Source organism: Neopelma chrysocephalum, unplaced genomic scaffold, assembly GCF_003984885.1.
Source record: "Neopelma chrysocephalum unplaced genomic scaffold, ASM398488v2 Primary Assembly neopelma1_22, whole genome shotgun sequence".
In the NCBI taxonomy this organism is placed as follows: Eukaryota; Metazoa; Chordata; class Aves; order Passeriformes; family Pipridae; genus Neopelma; species Neopelma chrysocephalum.
Window position 1 is genome coordinate 11,089,118 of NW_020897689.1, and position 18,245 is coordinate 11,107,362.

At 36.8% G+C, this 18,245-nt stretch overlaps 1 protein-coding gene across 2 annotated transcripts in view; it reads left to right on the top strand.

The window, feature by feature from the left end:
- Positions 1-18,245, top strand: part of ARFGEF1 (ADP ribosylation factor guanine nucleotide exchange factor 1) — a 90,340-nt gene that overhangs the window by 68,589 nt on the left and 3,506 nt on the right. For both annotated transcript variants that reach the window (XM_027699228.1, XM_027699137.1), the window contains 14 exons: positions 1,720-1,810; positions 2,896-2,936; positions 3,024-3,193; positions 3,828-3,979; positions 4,140-4,312; positions 5,305-5,465; positions 6,119-6,249; positions 7,088-7,217; positions 8,173-8,308; positions 8,397-8,535; positions 13,786-13,855; positions 16,362-16,491; positions 17,324-17,463; positions 17,711-17,879. In XM_027699228.1, the coding sequence (XP_027555029.1) occupies positions 1,720-1,810; positions 2,896-2,936; positions 3,024-3,193; positions 3,828-3,979; positions 4,140-4,312; positions 5,305-5,465; positions 6,119-6,249; positions 7,088-7,217; positions 8,173-8,308; positions 8,397-8,535; positions 13,786-13,855; positions 16,362-16,491; positions 17,324-17,463; positions 17,711-17,879 (1,833 nt within the window). The remainder of the gene's footprint in view (positions 1-1,719; positions 1,811-2,895; positions 2,937-3,023; positions 3,194-3,827; positions 3,980-4,139; positions 4,313-5,304; positions 5,466-6,118; positions 6,250-7,087; positions 7,218-8,172; positions 8,309-8,396; positions 8,536-13,785; positions 13,856-16,361; positions 16,492-17,323; positions 17,464-17,710; positions 17,880-18,245) is intronic.

An 18,245-nucleotide genomic window follows, 5' to 3' on the forward strand; every position in this document is an offset into this window, starting at 1 on the left:
GAACCAACCCCAAAAGCTCCTTTGCTCGTTTACTGCCTCAACAAGGATTCAGGTGTGGCTATTCAGGCATCTGCATTTCAATGTCTTCATCTCTTGCATTATCTTCCTACAGTGGCCCGTTTTTTGTTTTACTTGGACATTTAAAGCATCGCAAGCATATGGGTTGGAAAAGTTAAAGGAATAAGCATCTATTCCTTTGTCCCTTTGGTAGGAATGTTGTGTTACTTTTTTTTAGTTGTAATTGTCAAATTCAGGTTTCTTCTATTCCAGTTTCTATTCGTAAAGTTGGAAGTCAAATCCTGCTGCAGTGAGTAGGTCGTAGCCAAAGTGAACCTCCTAGGTGACCAGAAATCCTCTTTGGACAAGGGGAGTCTGAGGAATCGGTGTTTTGTAAAGCAGAGTTATATAGGTGACTCTTTATGTTTCATTGAAAGAGATTCATAACTGTTAGAATGAAAGTCTGCTATCTGCTTAGGTTTTCCAGCACTGATGGTAAATACTGCAATAACAAGGAATTCTCATGTGGAACTGGCTGAGTTGGTTACTGCTACCTGACTTCTTGGAGATAGCCCTTCAAATTCACTTCACCAGCTGCTCATTTGATACGTTTCTTAGCTGACTCATTACCAAGCCTCAAGTTAATTGATACTGGCAGCTTATGTGCTTACAAGAGAAGCCTTGATCAAACCCAACAATATTATAAGTTCCTGAAATACTAGTGTATGTACATATGTATCAAATGTGTGGTCCATAAATGCCCTAGAAAAATACTTCAGATGGATCAGATTATATAGATTTGTCTGACAGTCATCTCCAGCCACCTCCAAGTGTGGGTGGAACACAGTGAGACTCGGAAGCAGACTTTTGGGAGGCAGTCTGAAATAGGAGAACTTTTTGTCTCTGCAAAGCTCTGAGAACAGAACTGGCTTTCTTTCAGTCTTCTGTTCTCCCCTATCTTTCTGATAGGATGCCTAAGGGGAAAAAACCTGAATGCAGGGGATGTGGAATTAGCCAGAATGGTGCAAGATTCCTCTCTTTTTGTGATGGCAGTTCGAGGCGAGTTTAGAGATCACCAGAAATTTCAGAATTTTGCTCACTATTAGCAGTTTCTTAATATGAGATTTCCCAGATGTGGGTTACAGTTTCTAGCCTCCAAAATAAATAACTGCTATTTTTATTTACAGATTTTTCTCACTATTGTGATAATTTTGCTGTACTTGAGATGTAGCTTAAAGATGGAGTTTTGGTGGAAGCTCTTCTCCATGAATAATCTAGAATAAAACCTATCAAGATGGATTTACTCGATGCTAGTAAAGTGTGAAAAGTTCTCCATGTGGTATTCTCTGTCATTTGTTGTATATTTTCAGTAGCAAAATTACCTAAGGTTCATTGAAAGATGGAGAAAAAAAGATGGGTTTTGTGGGTTTTAATTTTTTTCACTTTTATCTGTTCATACAGTTGCTCCTAACATGGATAATTTTCTCAGATTAATATAGTTTGTACATTGATAGAGAACCCAGTTAATTAGGACTTAGACCAACATGCAGCTGTCCACTGAGATGCCCAGATCATGCAAGGGAAATTAATAATATCCTTCTCTTTTTTTGTGAATTAAAAATATATTTAATTATGCTGGTAGTGGCACAACTTTTCTTCCTTTTTCTTCCCAGCTCTTTCTGTGTTATCACTTACCTGTTTTTCAATTTTTGTTCACTGTAGTTGGTGGAAACGTGGATTGGAAGCAGATAGCAAGTATTCAGGAATCCATTGGCGAAACTAGCTCCCAAAGTGTTGTCGTTGCTGTAGACAGGTATTGTATTGTATTGAATTTGTTGTTGTGACCTCAGGCTTTTTAAGCACTACTTGAATCATCTATGCTAAGAATGGGACATTGTTAATTTATTAATTTATTTGAAAAAAACTCAATACTACCATACTAAAGTGCTTTTTGGTTTTGGATGGGGGCTTTCCCTTTTTTTATGGATCATAGGTATTTTTGCAAGCAGGAGCATAGCAAAGATTAGGCAAGAAACCTTTTTACTTAAAAAAATTACTGCAGGAGAGTTGCAGAAGGGAGACTGCTGTAGTGTTGAATCTTGATTTACTGTATATAGTAACAGATAGCAAATCTCATTTTGGCTTAGTACAGAGGGCATTATTGACAGACCCTTTCTCTCCTAAACATAATTACTGACTCCCTGCTTTCTTCTAGTTTATGTAAATGTTGTCTGAAATGACCGAAATTACTATTCCAATCTTCCTTGCTATGAATCACATTTATTTTAACTGGATTTGGCCAGACGTAATACATATCATGAATGTTCCTTGTTTATATCATGAAGTACTGATGAGACTGGAGTGTTAATGGTCCTTGCTTGCTCAGCATATAAGAAATCAGAACACATCATTTTCTTAATGGTTGTCAAAATTGATGAAGAGGTATCATTTTGAAGGCTTACAAACATTTTTGTGATTGAATATAGGCAGCAAGATCAGTATCAGTTCATTGAAGGTTGCCTTGCAGTCAAATCACAGTCAGTGAAGTGGAAGCTTAATGTCAAATGTAATAGCTCTTTAGGTTTGCAGTGTCTCTGCCTGCTTCATAATGGGAAATGTTTCAGGTATCTACTTGTCATGGCAGATGGGAATTGTGCGCTCTGGAGAAGCTTGGCTTCTGTATTTGGGCAGGGGTAATAAAAACTACTGACAGTATTCATCAGTATTTCTCCACAATTACTAACTCTTTTTTAATAAATAAACGTAATCCAAGGATGTCTGTATATTTGGGGGGGGCAACAAAAAACCAAAACCAAACTTGGAATACATGTTTAATAGATGCTTCTTTTTTTTTTTTTTTTAAGAAATTGTAACAATGTCTTTAACTGCATTTTGCAGAATATTTACGGGATCTACGAGGTTGGATGGAAATGCTATTGGTATGTTTTATCTCTTCCCCACCCCACCCACGCCTGTAAACTAAACCTTGGAAAAATATTGCATTAAAATCTGTGGTTGTTTAACAGTGGATTTTGTTCGCTGGCTTTGTGCTGTATCTATGGATGAGCTGCTGTCTGCTACCCACCCTCGAATGTTTAGTCTGCAGAAGATAGTGGAGATTTCTTACTACAACATGGGACGGATAAGGTTACAGTGGTCTAGGATCTGGGAAGTTATTGGCGATCATTTTAATAAGGTATCCCCGTTAATGATTCTACTGCATACGCCAGTTATTGATACAAATTAATTTTATTTTGAAATTTGTTGGAAAAGCACATGCTTATCTGAATTATACTGGTTTTATTGTCCATCTGTGTAAGTACCTTAAACCAACAAAAATTGTGAAGCTGAAAAGGGCTGTGAGACGGCAGAGGTACATGATATAATAAATGTGTAAAAACACAAGTATACATTGTTATTTATCATCACCTGGGTCTAGAACTGGCTGCCATTAGTTTTGTGTTAGAAGTTTTGTGGGTGTTTTATTGAAGCTTGGGATAAGATGATGTTTTCTATTCAAGTCTAAATGGATTGTTTATCAGGTGAATGGTTGATACGCATTTTTAATACAGGTATTGAAGTCTTTCTAGACAACTTGCTTATTTTTAGAAAGTTTTAAATGCCTGGTTAATTAATGTAGAAAACAGCTGGAACTGGTTAGGGATTATTGAATTCCATTAACAGTGTGGTTTATGGAATTGGCTGCTGTGTAATTTCATTAATGTTCCAACACTGTTTAGTTCTCCGTTATCAAATGTATAGGCAGCTCATGCTGAATCCGTAAGAATTCTGGTGCAAGCTTACCATGCATTTCTATTCTACCTTCTCAGGTTGGCTGCAATCCCAATGAAGATGTAGCTATTTTTGCAGTAGACTCATTAAGGCAATTGTCAATGAAGTTCTTGGAAAAAGGAGAACTTGCTAATTTCCGATTCCAGAAGGACTTCCTAAGACCATTTGAACATATCATGAAGAGAAATAGGTAATAACATACAATTAACTGAATTGCCTGGGATTGCAAGCATCAACTTTTGCAATTAATGTTTCAAATTACTTTTGTAAAATCAATATTAAAAAATTATACTATTCTAATTGATTATGTAATGTAGTTTAAAAAAATATTATTTTTTATCTTAATTTAGGTCTCCTACTATTCGAGACATGGTTGTACGGTGTATTGCACAGATGGTAAATTCCCAGGCTGCTAACATTCGTTCTGGCTGGAAGAACATTTTTTCAGTATTTCATCTGGCAGCCTCAGATCAGGATGAAAGTATAGTGGAACTGGCATTCCAGACTACAGGGCACATTGTCAGTGAGTATGAACGATATTCAGACATCATGGAAGTGTGTGTCACTCCCGAGCCTGAAAAGCTTTGTTTGTCTGTTGACTCCACAGTCTGTGTAGTAAGCCTGCTTCATATTGTAGAACCAATCTACACTTTTCAACCAGTCCTCTGGGAAAATACTTACCAAAGTCATTCAATAAGATTATAGTTATCTGTCTGTCTTTATGCCTTTTTAAAAAATAATATGTTTGTAGCATTCTATAGTAAAACAAGTCAGACCTTAGATAATTTTACGTAGTGTGTAGATTTTCATTTGAGTGAAGAATGTTATGTTTTTCCTTCCAGGAAAAAAAGAAGTGTAGTCATTTTAGTATTGTGTTGTTTGCCTGTCTTTTTCCACGTTTCTGAATTGTGTTTGTACATGGCCCTGTTTAAGAGAAAGTGCTGAGCTAGGTGGCACTATGATGATTTTAATTTTTTTTTTTCTTCCCACTCTAATCTAGATCACAGGCTTTAAGGACCATAAGGGATCTCTTCATTCTGTCTCAGCCTCTGCAAGTTCCTAAAACTTTTTCAGCTTTGATGAAGCATTTTTTTATCCTGAAAAGTATCTATTTAAAAACAAGGCAACATGTTGCAGAGGGGGAAGTCCATTAGTAGATGTGACTCCATGCTTCATGTAGCACTTTTAGGGTCTGGTCGCACAGACCAGTGTTAAACAGTAAGCCTATCGCTCTGGTCTTGCTTAACTGTGAAACTGCCCTTCTTTAGTCTAGATGCTATCTTATTTTAAACACTTATTTACTGTCAAAATGGAATGCCCTCTAGGTGATTTTTTTTTTCTTGTTAGACCATTCTTCTGGGGTTTTTTCTTTAGTTTTTCTTACTACTCAAGCATTTGACAGCACCAGTTGATGAACAGGTCTCTCATGGCTTCTGTTACAGTCAGTTCGTATTAGAATTAATAGATTTTAAAACATGACACTTTTTTTTTCTTCTGTTCACACTTTTCTCTCAGCAATCGTGTTTGAAAAACACTTCCCAGCAACCATAGATTCTTTCCAGGATGCAGTAAAGTGCTTGTCTGAATTTGCCTGCAATGCAGCATTTCCAGATACCAGTATGGAAGCGATTCGCCTCATCCGCCACTGTGCGAAATACGTATCTGACAGACCTCAGGTATATTGTGTATTAGCTAAGTTGTAAGTGCTTTAATCAATAGTGCTTTTATAAAGAAAAAATACTTGCGCTAAAGTTCTTGGCTTCCCTTCAAGTTTCATGGATTAATGAGAAATATACTTTATTCAGAAACAATAGGAGTATAAAATGCCACGGGCTTTAAAAGTATCGGCAATTTCTTTTTCTTCTTTCATTCCCCTTTGCCCATCCCTATGCACCCAGTTCAGCTGGTGACTGGCATTCCTGAGAGCTACTGGAAATCAACATATCTCAGGATCTCTCTCTACTGAGAAATGTTGTGAAGAACGGATAATGGCATAAGCAAAAATGCTTGATATCCTTAAAATATTGTGATAGATCCTCACTTTCAGTGCTGTCTCTATGAAAATGACAGCAAGAGACTCACACTGAATTACAAGCAAAAACTGATAATCGAATGTATAATCTTGTTTATAAGTTTATTCTTCATAATATACTAAGCAGTACTTTGAAAAACACTTCGTCTTCTCAGTAGTATTTTGATTGCCAGCTCACCTCAAGTGTCAGGATGTGATACTAGTGCAGCAGAGATTGTTATTTACAGTCCAGATTGTGTTTTATTTTGAAGAATCTAACTCCTATGGCTCTCTGTAACCCTTTGTTTTCTTCTAAAGGCATTCAAGGAATACACAAGTGATGATATGAATGTAGCTCCCGAAGACAGAGTGTGGGTGCGAGGGTGGTTCCCAATTCTCTTCGAGTTGTCCTGTATCATCAATAGATGCAAATTAGATGTAAGAACCAGGTAACAATCAGTATTTGTAATTCAAATTTTAAAAGGCTTAGTTTACACTTTTAAAATACAAACCACTCTTCTACTAAATGTAACCATCATAAAATGATTTATGTATTTAAATTTGGGTGATATCACTGTGGAAACACTAAACACCTTTTAAATGGATGTTCGAATGCAGACATTTAGTCTGTGTTCTTTACCTACAACATTTTTATTTTCTGTTATAATCAATAACGAAGTTAAGTAGCTGCGATTGCGTTGTGTCTTGCCCATCATACTTAGTTTGGAGATTTTAAAACTGGGTTTATACTAGATTCATTCGCTGGTTGAAGATTGCAGAAACAGTTGAAAAATCAAAGCTGTGCTCTGATCTCATGTAAAACCTGCTTATTTTCCTTGAATATGGCTCTTCCCTTCTAAAGTATATTCAGTTGCAGTTCAGATGCCAAATATGAGAGGTTGTTTACAAATAACTCTGAATTTGCACATCTACATGTGAACTGTGCATATGGACTCCCTTTATAGCTGGTGAAGGTTAATACTTGTTCCTTCCTGGAAATATTTGTTTGTTTGTTCTTGTGGTCCCTGGTAACAAAGTTGTTTTCCTACTTCAATTTTAAATTACCATAGTTCTCTGGCTGTTGCCTGTAACTATAAAGTGCTTTTTTTTACAAGGTGATTTTCTACTCAATTTTTGTGTACTAGTGTGCCTGATCCACATCAGATCCAGGTATAATGTTCTCAAAAGTATTTGAGTTTGTTATTGTTGCTGCAGTTGGACATATTTCGTCTCACACATGTTGTCTTTCTGTAACTCTTAGTATATGTTTTTCTTTCTTCATTTCAGGGGCTTAACAGTAATGTTTGAAATAATGAAGACATACGGCCATACTTATGAAAAACACTGGTGGCAAGATTTGTTTCGGATTGTCTTCAGGATATTTGACAACATGAAACTGCCAGAACAGCAGACTGAGGTGAAAAAAGTGGGAAAATATAGTTTACATGAGAACTATATTTACAGCAGAAAAGCTGTAATTTAGATTTATCAAGTATTGTAAGGCAAACCTCAAAACTTGCGTGGTTGACCTATATGATTTTAGTAGCCTTTTTTTGTTTTAATGGCATTCTGTTGGCAGGTATTGTCACTTTTTTCATCTTTTTAATGTGTGAAAGGCCTAGTAGTTTACACTATGAACAACAGAGGAATAGCATAAAATGAAATACTTGTAGTGTTATAAGAACTGTAGCTTTTACACATGATGTGTGGAATCTGAGACACACAACATGCTCAATGAAGTGAGGCTTGTAATCAGCAGTGAAGTCACAATTAGAAGAAATAAGTTCTACTAATTCAAAAATTTTTGATACCTAAGGAAAAAAAAAAGAAGAACCCCCCCCCCCCCATAACCAACGCAAAAACAAACAGAAAATCCCCCAAAACAGCACTGTGCTTTCACTGGATGCTTTTGACCTGTCATCTAGATTTTGACCTGCCAAACCAGAACGAGGTACTGTTCTGACAAAGAATTGAACAGAAATGGACCTTAAAGATGGAAATTATGTGTAAATTATTAATATTAGAAGTTTGACCAAAATTGTCGATTGTTTGGGAAGCCTTGTCTAGCTGTTTATGGAAGGACATGTCTCACTTTCCAAGTTTTTGTTCTCTGGAAAATACTTAAACACAGCTTTGATGTGATGTTAAATCATTGAGCTAGGAAAAGACACTGAGTTGTTTGTCTGTTTCTGTAGTTTTTTAAAACATGCTAGTTAGCAAAGCAAAAGTTGGGGCTCCAAGTTTTGAGGGTTTTGAGATACAGAAACAAATTGCATGTCACTAGTGAGCAATTCAAATTAGGTAAATACATCTATGTATGTATCCTGAAGTGTCACCTTAAAGTTGTAACTCTTCTTTTTTTCCACTCCTAGAAAGCAGAATGGATGACAACTACTTGTAACCATGCACTTTATGCAATATGTGATGTCTTCACACAGTATTTAGAAGTACTTAGTGATGTTCTTTTGGATGATATATTTGCACAGCTGTACTGGTGTGTGCAGCAAGGTAGGACTGTACCAGATTATGTTAAAACAATGTTAACATTTTACTGTGTTGAATGTGAATAAACAAATACACTGTTTGTCTTTTACAGACAATGAACAACTGGCACGATCTGGTACAAACTGTTTGGAGAATGTTGTCATCCTAAATGGTGAAAAGTTTACCCTAGAAATCTGGGATAAAACTTGCACTTGCATGCTGGATATTTTCAAAACTACAATCCCTCATGCGTAAGACAACTGCTAATATTTGTATTTTCTAAAATAGTTCAACTCAATTACTTACCGATTTCAAACTCTCAGATGTCTCATAGATGGGGTGAACAAAAAGCTGTTATGTGTGGACTAAAGAGGAACAGACTTTCTTGGAACATAATGATAAGTTAGGTACTAGGTATACTTTAGTATTATAAATTATAAACTTTTAAAACCTAAAATACTTATAGGAGATGAATGGAAAAACCAACCACCCTCAAAATGTAACTTGATTCAATTTGACAATGTTGGTTTTTTTGGAGAAGTACTGTCTGATTTTTTCTTTTTGTTATTTCCTTTTTTGTAATAGAATAATGCTATTGATAGGCAGACTTTGCTATTTGTAATTACGTGTGAAGCTTTTTCCCCTGTAGGGAGGCAGGGGTGACAAACAGAAGATTTTTGGGTGAGGCGGAAGGGGGAGCTGTTTAAGGATTTTCTTCACTCAAGAGACCTTCTGCACCTGGAAGGTTTAAGTCTAGGAGAAGTAGCGTGGGAACTGTAACATTCTGTCTTTCCCTCGGGCTGTTCTTGCTGAAACAGATGAATTTTCTATGAAGGAAGATACCTGCAGGTTGTGTAAAACTTCAAAGCTTCCTTTCCCACAGACTTGGGGGAAGGGAGATAAGAAGAGAAAGTAAAAACAGTACGAGAGCAGCCTAGTGGGCATCTGCACATGCGTCAGGCCTTTGATATGTGAGGCAGGAGACCTGCTCCATGTGTGTATTTCCCACCAGGCTGTGAATTTTTACAGTTCCTTGTAGCATTTCCGGTTTCCAATTAAAGTTTCCTCAGTGTTTTAGCTAAGGCTTAGTTCTCCGGTTACCTGCATGCATATCAAGTCTTACTTCCACAAAATACTAAAATACTTCAAGACTTACAGATTTAAGTCTCTGTGGTTGATGGTTAACTTCCATCATATGTTTCTGTGAATCCTAATCTTTTTATGAAAATGATCTTGCATAATTAGTAACTGTCTTTCCCTTCATGTTGTAACTTGATGTGAAGCTTCTTGAAACAAGGTTTCACCATTCAGAGGATTGTTTTACATACACATCAGAGGGCAGAGTAACAAAAAATCATGTCCAGCATTATGCCAAAGTTGAGGGTTTTTTTCCCCTGTGCTACCAACACTGAGATGAAACACTACTTGTTTTCAAATCTGATGTTATTATTTGTCCTGTGTCTGTCAGCTAGTTCATGGCATTTGCTTCTGGGACCTAGTTCAGGCCTGAAGAAAACTGAAGCAAAAGGAGCCTTCTGCATGTCAGTCTTTCCTTAATTTTAGAGTTGTGCATCAGATAGCACTCAAAGAGAGCTTCGTTAACGGAAAAAATCCAAAACAGATTCATTCATTAACAGATAAAATCTGTCACTACCTCACCTACTTTTTTTATGTGAGTAGGTATGAATTAATTCCATCCAAAAATAATACTGAAATAAAGCTGAAACACTTGGGAGCTAGCAAGATTTTTTTTCTGCATTTTGGTAACTGACAAAGATAAAATTTGAAACCAAATCTCGTGATGTAAAAGTCCAGTTGAATTAGCCCTAAATTACTGTGTCCCACACTTGAAAAGATTTTGAAGTAAATAGTCACTAGCAGAATATTTGCTTTGGTTTCAGCACACAATCAAAATTATTTTTCTGGGTGTTCTTATAGTTGAACATTAGAAACCTTTCTGCAGCAGCATTTTGGATATCTTAATATTTAGACACATTCAAAATACTCTTATTGCCTTTAGTTATATCTAGTTTGAAATATGTGCATTATTCCCTCTGATTATGGCACTACTGCTTTTCAAATAGATTATTTTTCCTAGGAGAATAACTGACTCCTTCCATAGATTTCCAGTCTTCTCATCTCCTTTTTTCATCTTTCTGTGCCTTCTTTTGAGAACTTCATTATATTATTCCTTCTTTAATTTCTTGGCGGTTCCCAGCTTTTGCAGGGTAAAGTAAATCTTACTTATATTTTATATGAGAGTAATCCCTTGAGCATATGTAATTCATATCCTTTTCCGTGGTAAAGGAGACCAGCAATTGTTGGGTGACAAAAAACTGCTCAAAAGTGTCTTTTCACTTTGACCATATTTGATTAAAGCCAAACAATATGCAGGTATTTGTAATTTTAATAGAGACTTTGTACTCATCTTTTTTTCCTTCTCCTTCTGAGTCCTAGGAGGATACTTCTTTTTTTTTTCCTCTCTTTTTATGGGATCTAGTTCTTTTTCTGTGACTCTTGGTTTGGCTGAAATCCCATATTTGTATTTCTTAGTCCCTCTATTAGCCTTATTTTTGCAACAGAGCTTTTCCTTTTATTTTTGCAACAGAGCTTTTCCTGCCCTCCCAGCCTTAATTTTTTATTACTTTTTTTTTGACAATGCAGTTTTAATACCCAGCTTCTTGTGAAGGCTGCCTCAGTACTTAGAGAAGAAGGCAAATGATGCTTTTACCTTTGTTTAGCCATTTGCGGAAGTAACACAATAGTTAATGTTGAATTGAAGAGGACAAGTCGCACATGAAAACTTTCTGGGCAAGTGCTTTAATTGCAATTGTCTTGAAATAGTCAGATGCTATGAATCTCTAGAGTGTAAAGTATCTTCTGGCAGAGGTTCTTATTACTGTTATCAGATAGGGTTACATATGTTCTTTATTAGCATTCATATAAAACATCTCCCAAGTATTGTGTAACTAACTTATTCAATTTAAGACCTGCAACATTGGCTGCAGGAGTTCTTAGTTGCAGTATCAGTATCAGCCTCTGCTGGTTCTTGGCAAGCTACTTTCTTGCAAAGAGAGATGAACATATTATTTCCTTGTTTTGAAAATGTGGTACTGGAATATTTACTCAGCTACCAATTCCAGCAAGGATCACTCACTAGAAAACCACAAACTGTACTGCTGCCAAGCTTCTACAGAATCATTGAGGTGTTGATAGCTGAAGGTACTAATACAGAATGACACAGAATGGCTAAAGTTGAAAGGGGCTCTGGAGGCTGTCTGATCCAACCCCTGTGCTAAGGCATGGCCACCCAGAGCAGTTTTCCCGGGATCGTATTCTGGCTTTTGTGTATCTCCAAGAAGGGAAACTCCGCAGCCGTTTTTGGCAACCTGTGCCAGTGCTTGGTCACAGTCACAGTGGAAAAAGTGTTCCCTGATGTTCATACGGAACCTTCTGTGTTTCAGTTTGTACCATTGCCTCTGGTCTTGGCACTGCAAATCACTGGAAAAAGCCTGACTCTGTCCTCTTTGCTCTGTCCTTTTAGATATTTATATATGTTGATGAGATGCCCTAAGCCTTCTCTTCTCCAGCCTGGACAGTCCCAGCTCTCTCAGCCTTTCCTCACAGGAGACATGCTCCAGTCCCTTCACCACCTTTGTGGCTTTTTTCTGGACCCTCCCCAGTAGGTCCATGTCTCTTATACTGGGAGCTCAGGACTGGATGCAGTGCTGAGCAGAGGGGCAGGATCCACTCCCTCTTCTCATGAAGCCCAGGATACCATTTTCTTTCTTTGCAGCAAGGGCACACTGCTGACTCATGTCCAATCTGATGTCCACTGGGATCCCCAGGGCTTTCTCTGTTAAGCTGCTTTCCAGTTGGGCAGCTCCCAGCATGTCCCGATGCATGGGGTTGTTCCTCCCCAAATGAAGAACTTTGGACTTCACCCCTGTTGAACTGCACAAGGTTCCCATCAACCCATTTCTCCAGCCTGTTCAGGTTGCATCATGACCCTCTGGTATATCAGCCACTCCTCCTACTTTTGTTTCTTCAGCAAACTTGCTGAAAGTCCGCTCTGCCCCATCACCCAGACCATTCATTAAGATGTTGAATGGAACTGGGCCTGGTATCACTCCCTGGGATGTGCCACTGGACTCCAACTAAATTTTATGCCCCTTGTCACCATCCTCTTAGCTCCTAGGCTGTTCAGCCAGTTTTTGATCCACCTCACTGTTTGCTCATCCAGCCCATAGTTTGTTAGCTTATTTTAATAGTTTCTTTTATTTTTCTTTTTGTTTAAGTTCTGTTTCTAAATTTTGTTGATGAAAATTTTCTGAAGCTTCATGCGAGCAAGTCTTGGCTTGCTGGTGCTGAGACAGTCATCCTGAACGCCCTCTTGTCCTCAAGAAATTCAAGAGTTAGAATTGATTCCTTGCACAAATTATGATGGTCTGGCCTCTACTGGCTCACAATGGCTCATTATTCCAAGACCTCAATTTGTGTCCTTGTAGCTTTCAAGAATCAGTTCAGTTCTCTGTTCTGCTTTATTTGTTGTTTACATGCCTCAAGATTTTATATTTCCTTATCTCCAGTTTGTCTTTCTAGTTATCTGATCTTAAGTTGTCTGGAGATCATTGATACGTTAATTTAGGAACTTTAACACAGTGAGTAAAGGCTCTCCTTTAGGATGTGCAGATGCAAATGTCCATCATGTGTTGCCTCACACAGACTGAAACTAAATAGTTTGAGATCTTAACGATGACAAATAACTTTAATTTTACTTTGTAGTGATAGATTTGATAGAAAAAGAGATAATGGGACCACTTAAGTTATTTAATCCAGTTTCCCTCAATTCTTGGCAAGCACAGACAGCCTCAATAAGTTACAATCAATGTAGAAATTTTTTAGTGCTTAAGGTGAAGATTTTCAAGACAGCAATGTCTATAGGAAATCAGCAGGGAATGGTCAGTATTGTCAGTGACTTGATACTATGTAACAGCAATGAATCCTAAGTGAAAATAGAAACACAGTGCTGGAACATACCCCACACAGAGGATGCAAAACATTTCCAAATATTCATGCAGATTTGTTCTGGGGTAGATTAATTCCTTATTCTAGGTAAAGCTTAAGGCAGTGTGGGAGAACAGAGCCCACTAATGGCACTAGAACACTGCCTTAAACCAAATCCAGTATTTCTGAGAAAAATTACTTCACCTCTACATAATCCAGTTGTCTGTCCAAAGTACCTGGCAGAAACAATGAAGTTGAAAAACCACAATACTTATATTTTTCAATATGTGTGAAAGAAAAAAGTGTGTACTTAGAACTGAAATTAGTTTGTTAATTTATGGAAATATCTATATCTTACTCTTTTAATGTTTAGCTTCCATTAATTAAATTAATAGAAACAAAACCCCCACCATGTTGAAGTGGACTTTTTAGAGTGTTGGTTCTGATTTGTATTTCAAACTTAGTAAATTTGGTATTGATTTTGTGTTTTAAAGGCTGCTGACTTGGCGACCCGTTGGAGGGGAGTTTGGCTCTGGCTCTCCCTCTGATGCAAAAGAAAAACTGGTAAGCTGCTGAAATAAATATTTTAAGATTGCAAGAGCTGGGTATAGTTCTGTTGTGATGAAGAATAAGTGAAAAATATACATTTTTCAATTATGATTTACTTGAAAACTTTTTTTCCAGCTAGAGTTCTATTTAGTGCTTTAAAATAACAAGGAATTAATTGATAAAGAAGTGCATATTTGTTTGCAGTAGACATGGCTTCCAGAAGTTGGCTTTAGGTAGTTACTTGTGTTTGTTTCAGGTAATGTTCTGTGTCTCACAGGTTTCTCTAATACTGTATTTAGGCTTTGAGTTTCCTGTTTTGGATCATGTTTTTTTTCTTTCTTTTTGATACATTGACAAGATGAGAAAATGGTAAAGGGCGATAGAATGACAGATTGACTTCTTTTTTTTTTTCCTTCAAATTTTCTCTGGTAATAAGAACTTAAACATCAGTGTTTAAAATAGAAAATCTGTATAACCATGAGATTGCTTAGTACTGATTGAATAAACTGAGGTATAATTTGGATTTACCTACAGGTTAACAGCCCTGTAGCTAGTTTATTACTGACGAGAATTAGTTTGTCTTTTGAAATTCCCACAAGATTGGTGCATAAAGTTCTTCATAGATTAATGAAGCATTTGATAACAGTTGTTCAAGGATAATGGTCCCAAATGAGCTCTACCAAGACAGATTTACTCCCTCCATTTTTCTTTATGGAGTATTACCATAATTTAATTGAAACAGAGTGTAAATGTTTGCGATGGCCAGTTCTCATTATATAGGTATTGTGCATTCATGCTATATTATGTATGACTCGTTTATAGTGGTTTGATGTGTAAAACATTTGATCTAAACATTGGCTACGTTTTTGATCCATTTATGTCAATAGTAGCATGTGTATATGGCAGATACATTAAATGTCTTAGTCTTGAGTAAATTGAAGGATCTTTTCTCTTTGAAATAGTTGTAACATGAATGTTTTCAAAGATATTTTTTTCGTCTTCAGTGTAAAAAACACTTTGCAACTTCAAAATTAACAGAACTTATAGAATAAATAGTATAAAAAGAGAAATATTTTGGATCTTTTTGGTAGGATAGATTTTTTGCAGGCTTTAGATATTTTCATCTCATTTTTCTTTAGGTATTTCAAATACGATGGAGTGTTTTGCTATGTATAGACATGATACTTATTAAAATATATTTATACTTATTAGTGATGAAATCCTTGGTTTATACTGGTATGAGAAGTCGATACATTCTTTATAAGAACTGTATGTGTAGATTTAAGTCTTGCTAACACCACAATCAAGGGTATTAATGTGTAGTCTTCAGTGGCACTTATGGAACAAGTGCCAATAGAAATGCTGGGTTATTGAGTGGGACATTAATATATATATATATATATCTCACAGTTAGAAGGGACCAACAATGATCATCAAGTCCAACTCCTGGCCCTGCATAGGACCATCCCCAAGAGTCACACCACATGCCTGAGAGTATCATCCAAATGCTTCTTCAACTCTGTCGGGCTTGGTGCTGTGACCACTCCGCTGAGGAGCCTTTTCCAGCACCCAACCACCCTCTGTTGAAGAACCTTTTTTTAATATTCAACCTAAACCTCCTCTGACACAACTTCAGGCCATTCCCTTGAATCCTGTCACTGGTCACCATGTATGTGTGTGTATAGATATGTGCTTTGCAGTTCATGATAGCATATTTTGCTATTAATTACATTTCCCTCTTTCAATGAATGCTTTCTGAAATGAAAACAATAGGTATTAATTTTAATATTTTACATTCAACTTGGCAAGAAGGAAGATATTTATTAAAAAATAAAACAGAACTTCAACAATTTCACAAGGTAACACAGTAACAGGGAGAATTAGAACACGTTGCAGAAGTCTGCTGAAGCAGCTCTCTGGCAAAAGAATTTTAAATTAGAGTATTTTTGTGATACAAATGTATTCTCCTCCGTCATTTCACTGTGGTAAATTCCTGTATCATCCACAGACGTGTTAGGAGCTTATGGTTCAGAACACTCAAGGGAGTAAAGGCAAGTAAAGATCAAAGTCTCGTGATACTTCATATTGCTTGGACTTGTCATTTAAGAGCTGTGCGTTCACATTTTCACCTGTTATAAAGGAAAACAGTTTCTCACAGAAGGTCTTGAGGGGTTTTTTCACTGTAGAACAGGGTAACCTTGCAGCAAACCTCCTACACTTCACCTGGTAAAAGCCAAACTGTTGGCTGACACACTAAATGGTTGAGTGGAATACAAATGCAAAATACATTAACTTTTCTGTGTAATTAAATATTTGTTGCTTGTTAAATTTTCAAATCTTTCTTATTAGGTCATCTTTTTCATGTGTCTTTCATGAATGATAATATCAAATAAGACTAAAGTGAATAAAAGTGCAGTGTTAAAACAGCAATTATCTTAAGCTGTGAAGAGCACAGCACTATTGACAATTGCTTGCCGAAGTTTTTTGTAAATTAATTTCTTTTTTTTGGCTTTGTTTTCAGGATACAATCTCACAGAAGTCAGTAGATATTCATGATTCCATTCAGCCTAGACCTTCAGATGGACGCCCGTATCAACCCAGCACAGGGGCCATAGTAGGTGAAGAAACAAGTAAAACCAGGCCAACACCAAGTGCGTGCTTTGTAGTGACTTGGCATTTTATCTCTCTTAAGAGTAGTATTTAGCAGATGTTTGATATCTGTAGAAACATGATGAGAAGAAAATCATTGTTTGCATTTTTGTCATCATGTAGTGTTTCAGAACTCTGTTGGATTCCTGTGCGTCCACACTTTTGACCTGTGTTTTAAAAATCAAGAGTTCAGCTGCTAACTTGCAGGCTTTTTACTGAAAGCAAAGTATTAAAAATAGTGTTCTCCTTACAATGCTATGTAAATGAGTAATAATTTTTTTTGTCTTAGGAGCAAAGATCTTTCAGTGCAAAATGCAACAGAAGCTGTAGTTGAAAATACAGCTGTAGAGTGTAGCTGTAAAATCCTGTCTGTGATTTGAAGAGAATATATGAAACCCTTAAGTTAACATGTGCAAAGTTATGTGTTAGTGCTTAAATGCTCATGACTGTGGTGCTATTAGTACTTCCCACAAGTGCAAGCAAACAATGATACCAGTACTGTCCTAAGCCTCCTGCCTGTGACAGCCTCAGGTTCTTGCTATTGCACTGATACTAAGATCCAAGTCACTCATTTTGGTGATTTTTAGATAACATTGAATATTTGTCCAGTATATCACAGATGACTTCAGGAAATAGTTTTTTAAGATGTGCTAATTGTTAACATGATCATAAGTCCTGGTTTTAGTAGTTCGAGACTGGTGGATTCCAGGTTTGGTTTATGAATATACTTGAAGTTAAACTGTTCTTCAACTTACCCTCAAAATAGCTCAAAAAAAGAAAAAAGTATTGCAGTTCCCTAGTTAACAAGTAGTTTTCTTTTTCTTTCCTTTAAAGAATTTCCAGAACAGAAATTATTTGCTGCTCTTTTGATCAAGTGCGTTGTACAGCTGGAACTCATTCAGACGATCGACAACATTGTGTTCTTCCCAGCAACTAGCAAAAAAGAGGATGCAGAGAATCTAGCAGCAGCACAAGTAAGTAGAACAAATAGGTTTCTCTCTCCTTAACAGCTTTTCCTCTGGTGGATAAAGTTTCATAAATTCCTATAATGTCTGCTAATTTACAGTTCTTAGATGCACTTGAGATCTTCTATAACTTGCATTAAATTGCTTTTGCTGTGCCAGGGCAGCAGAGTAGGATTGAGTTATCACAGGAGTTTGCTGAACACAGTTATGAATTTTTACTTGAAATCCTTGGGGTTTTTTCCTTTTTTTTTAATAGAGAGATGCTGTAGACTTTGATGTCCACGTGGATACACAAGATCAAGGGATGTATCGTTTTCTAACATCACAGCAGCTTTTCAAACTTCTGGATTGTCTGTTGGAATCTCACAGATTTGCTAAAGCATTTAATTCAAACAATGAACAGAGAACTGCTCTCTGGAAAGCAGGTGAGTCAGTCATCTTGGGGAAATACTTAGTGACAGGGTGCCACTGTGCTTTGAAGGTCAAAACTACTTAGATGCTGAATGTAAAAATTGAGTATCAGGCTTTAGCTTTATGACCCTGGGATTCTTAAGGAAAGGAGACCTCATCTGTGCAGGTGCAAATATCTTCCTGGTTTCCTAAAATTTAAGGTTTCACTGAGTTACAGCTGCCAGTGTGAGTTGCATGCTTGCAAGCTGCAGGCACAAACACAGGTTTCCCAACTAATTGGAAGCTTATGTACAAATGGATGCCAAACACATTTGTGGCGTATATAAATAGGTTCGTTTGTAGCAGTGCTCCATTGTACTTAATGTCATGAGAAATTAATT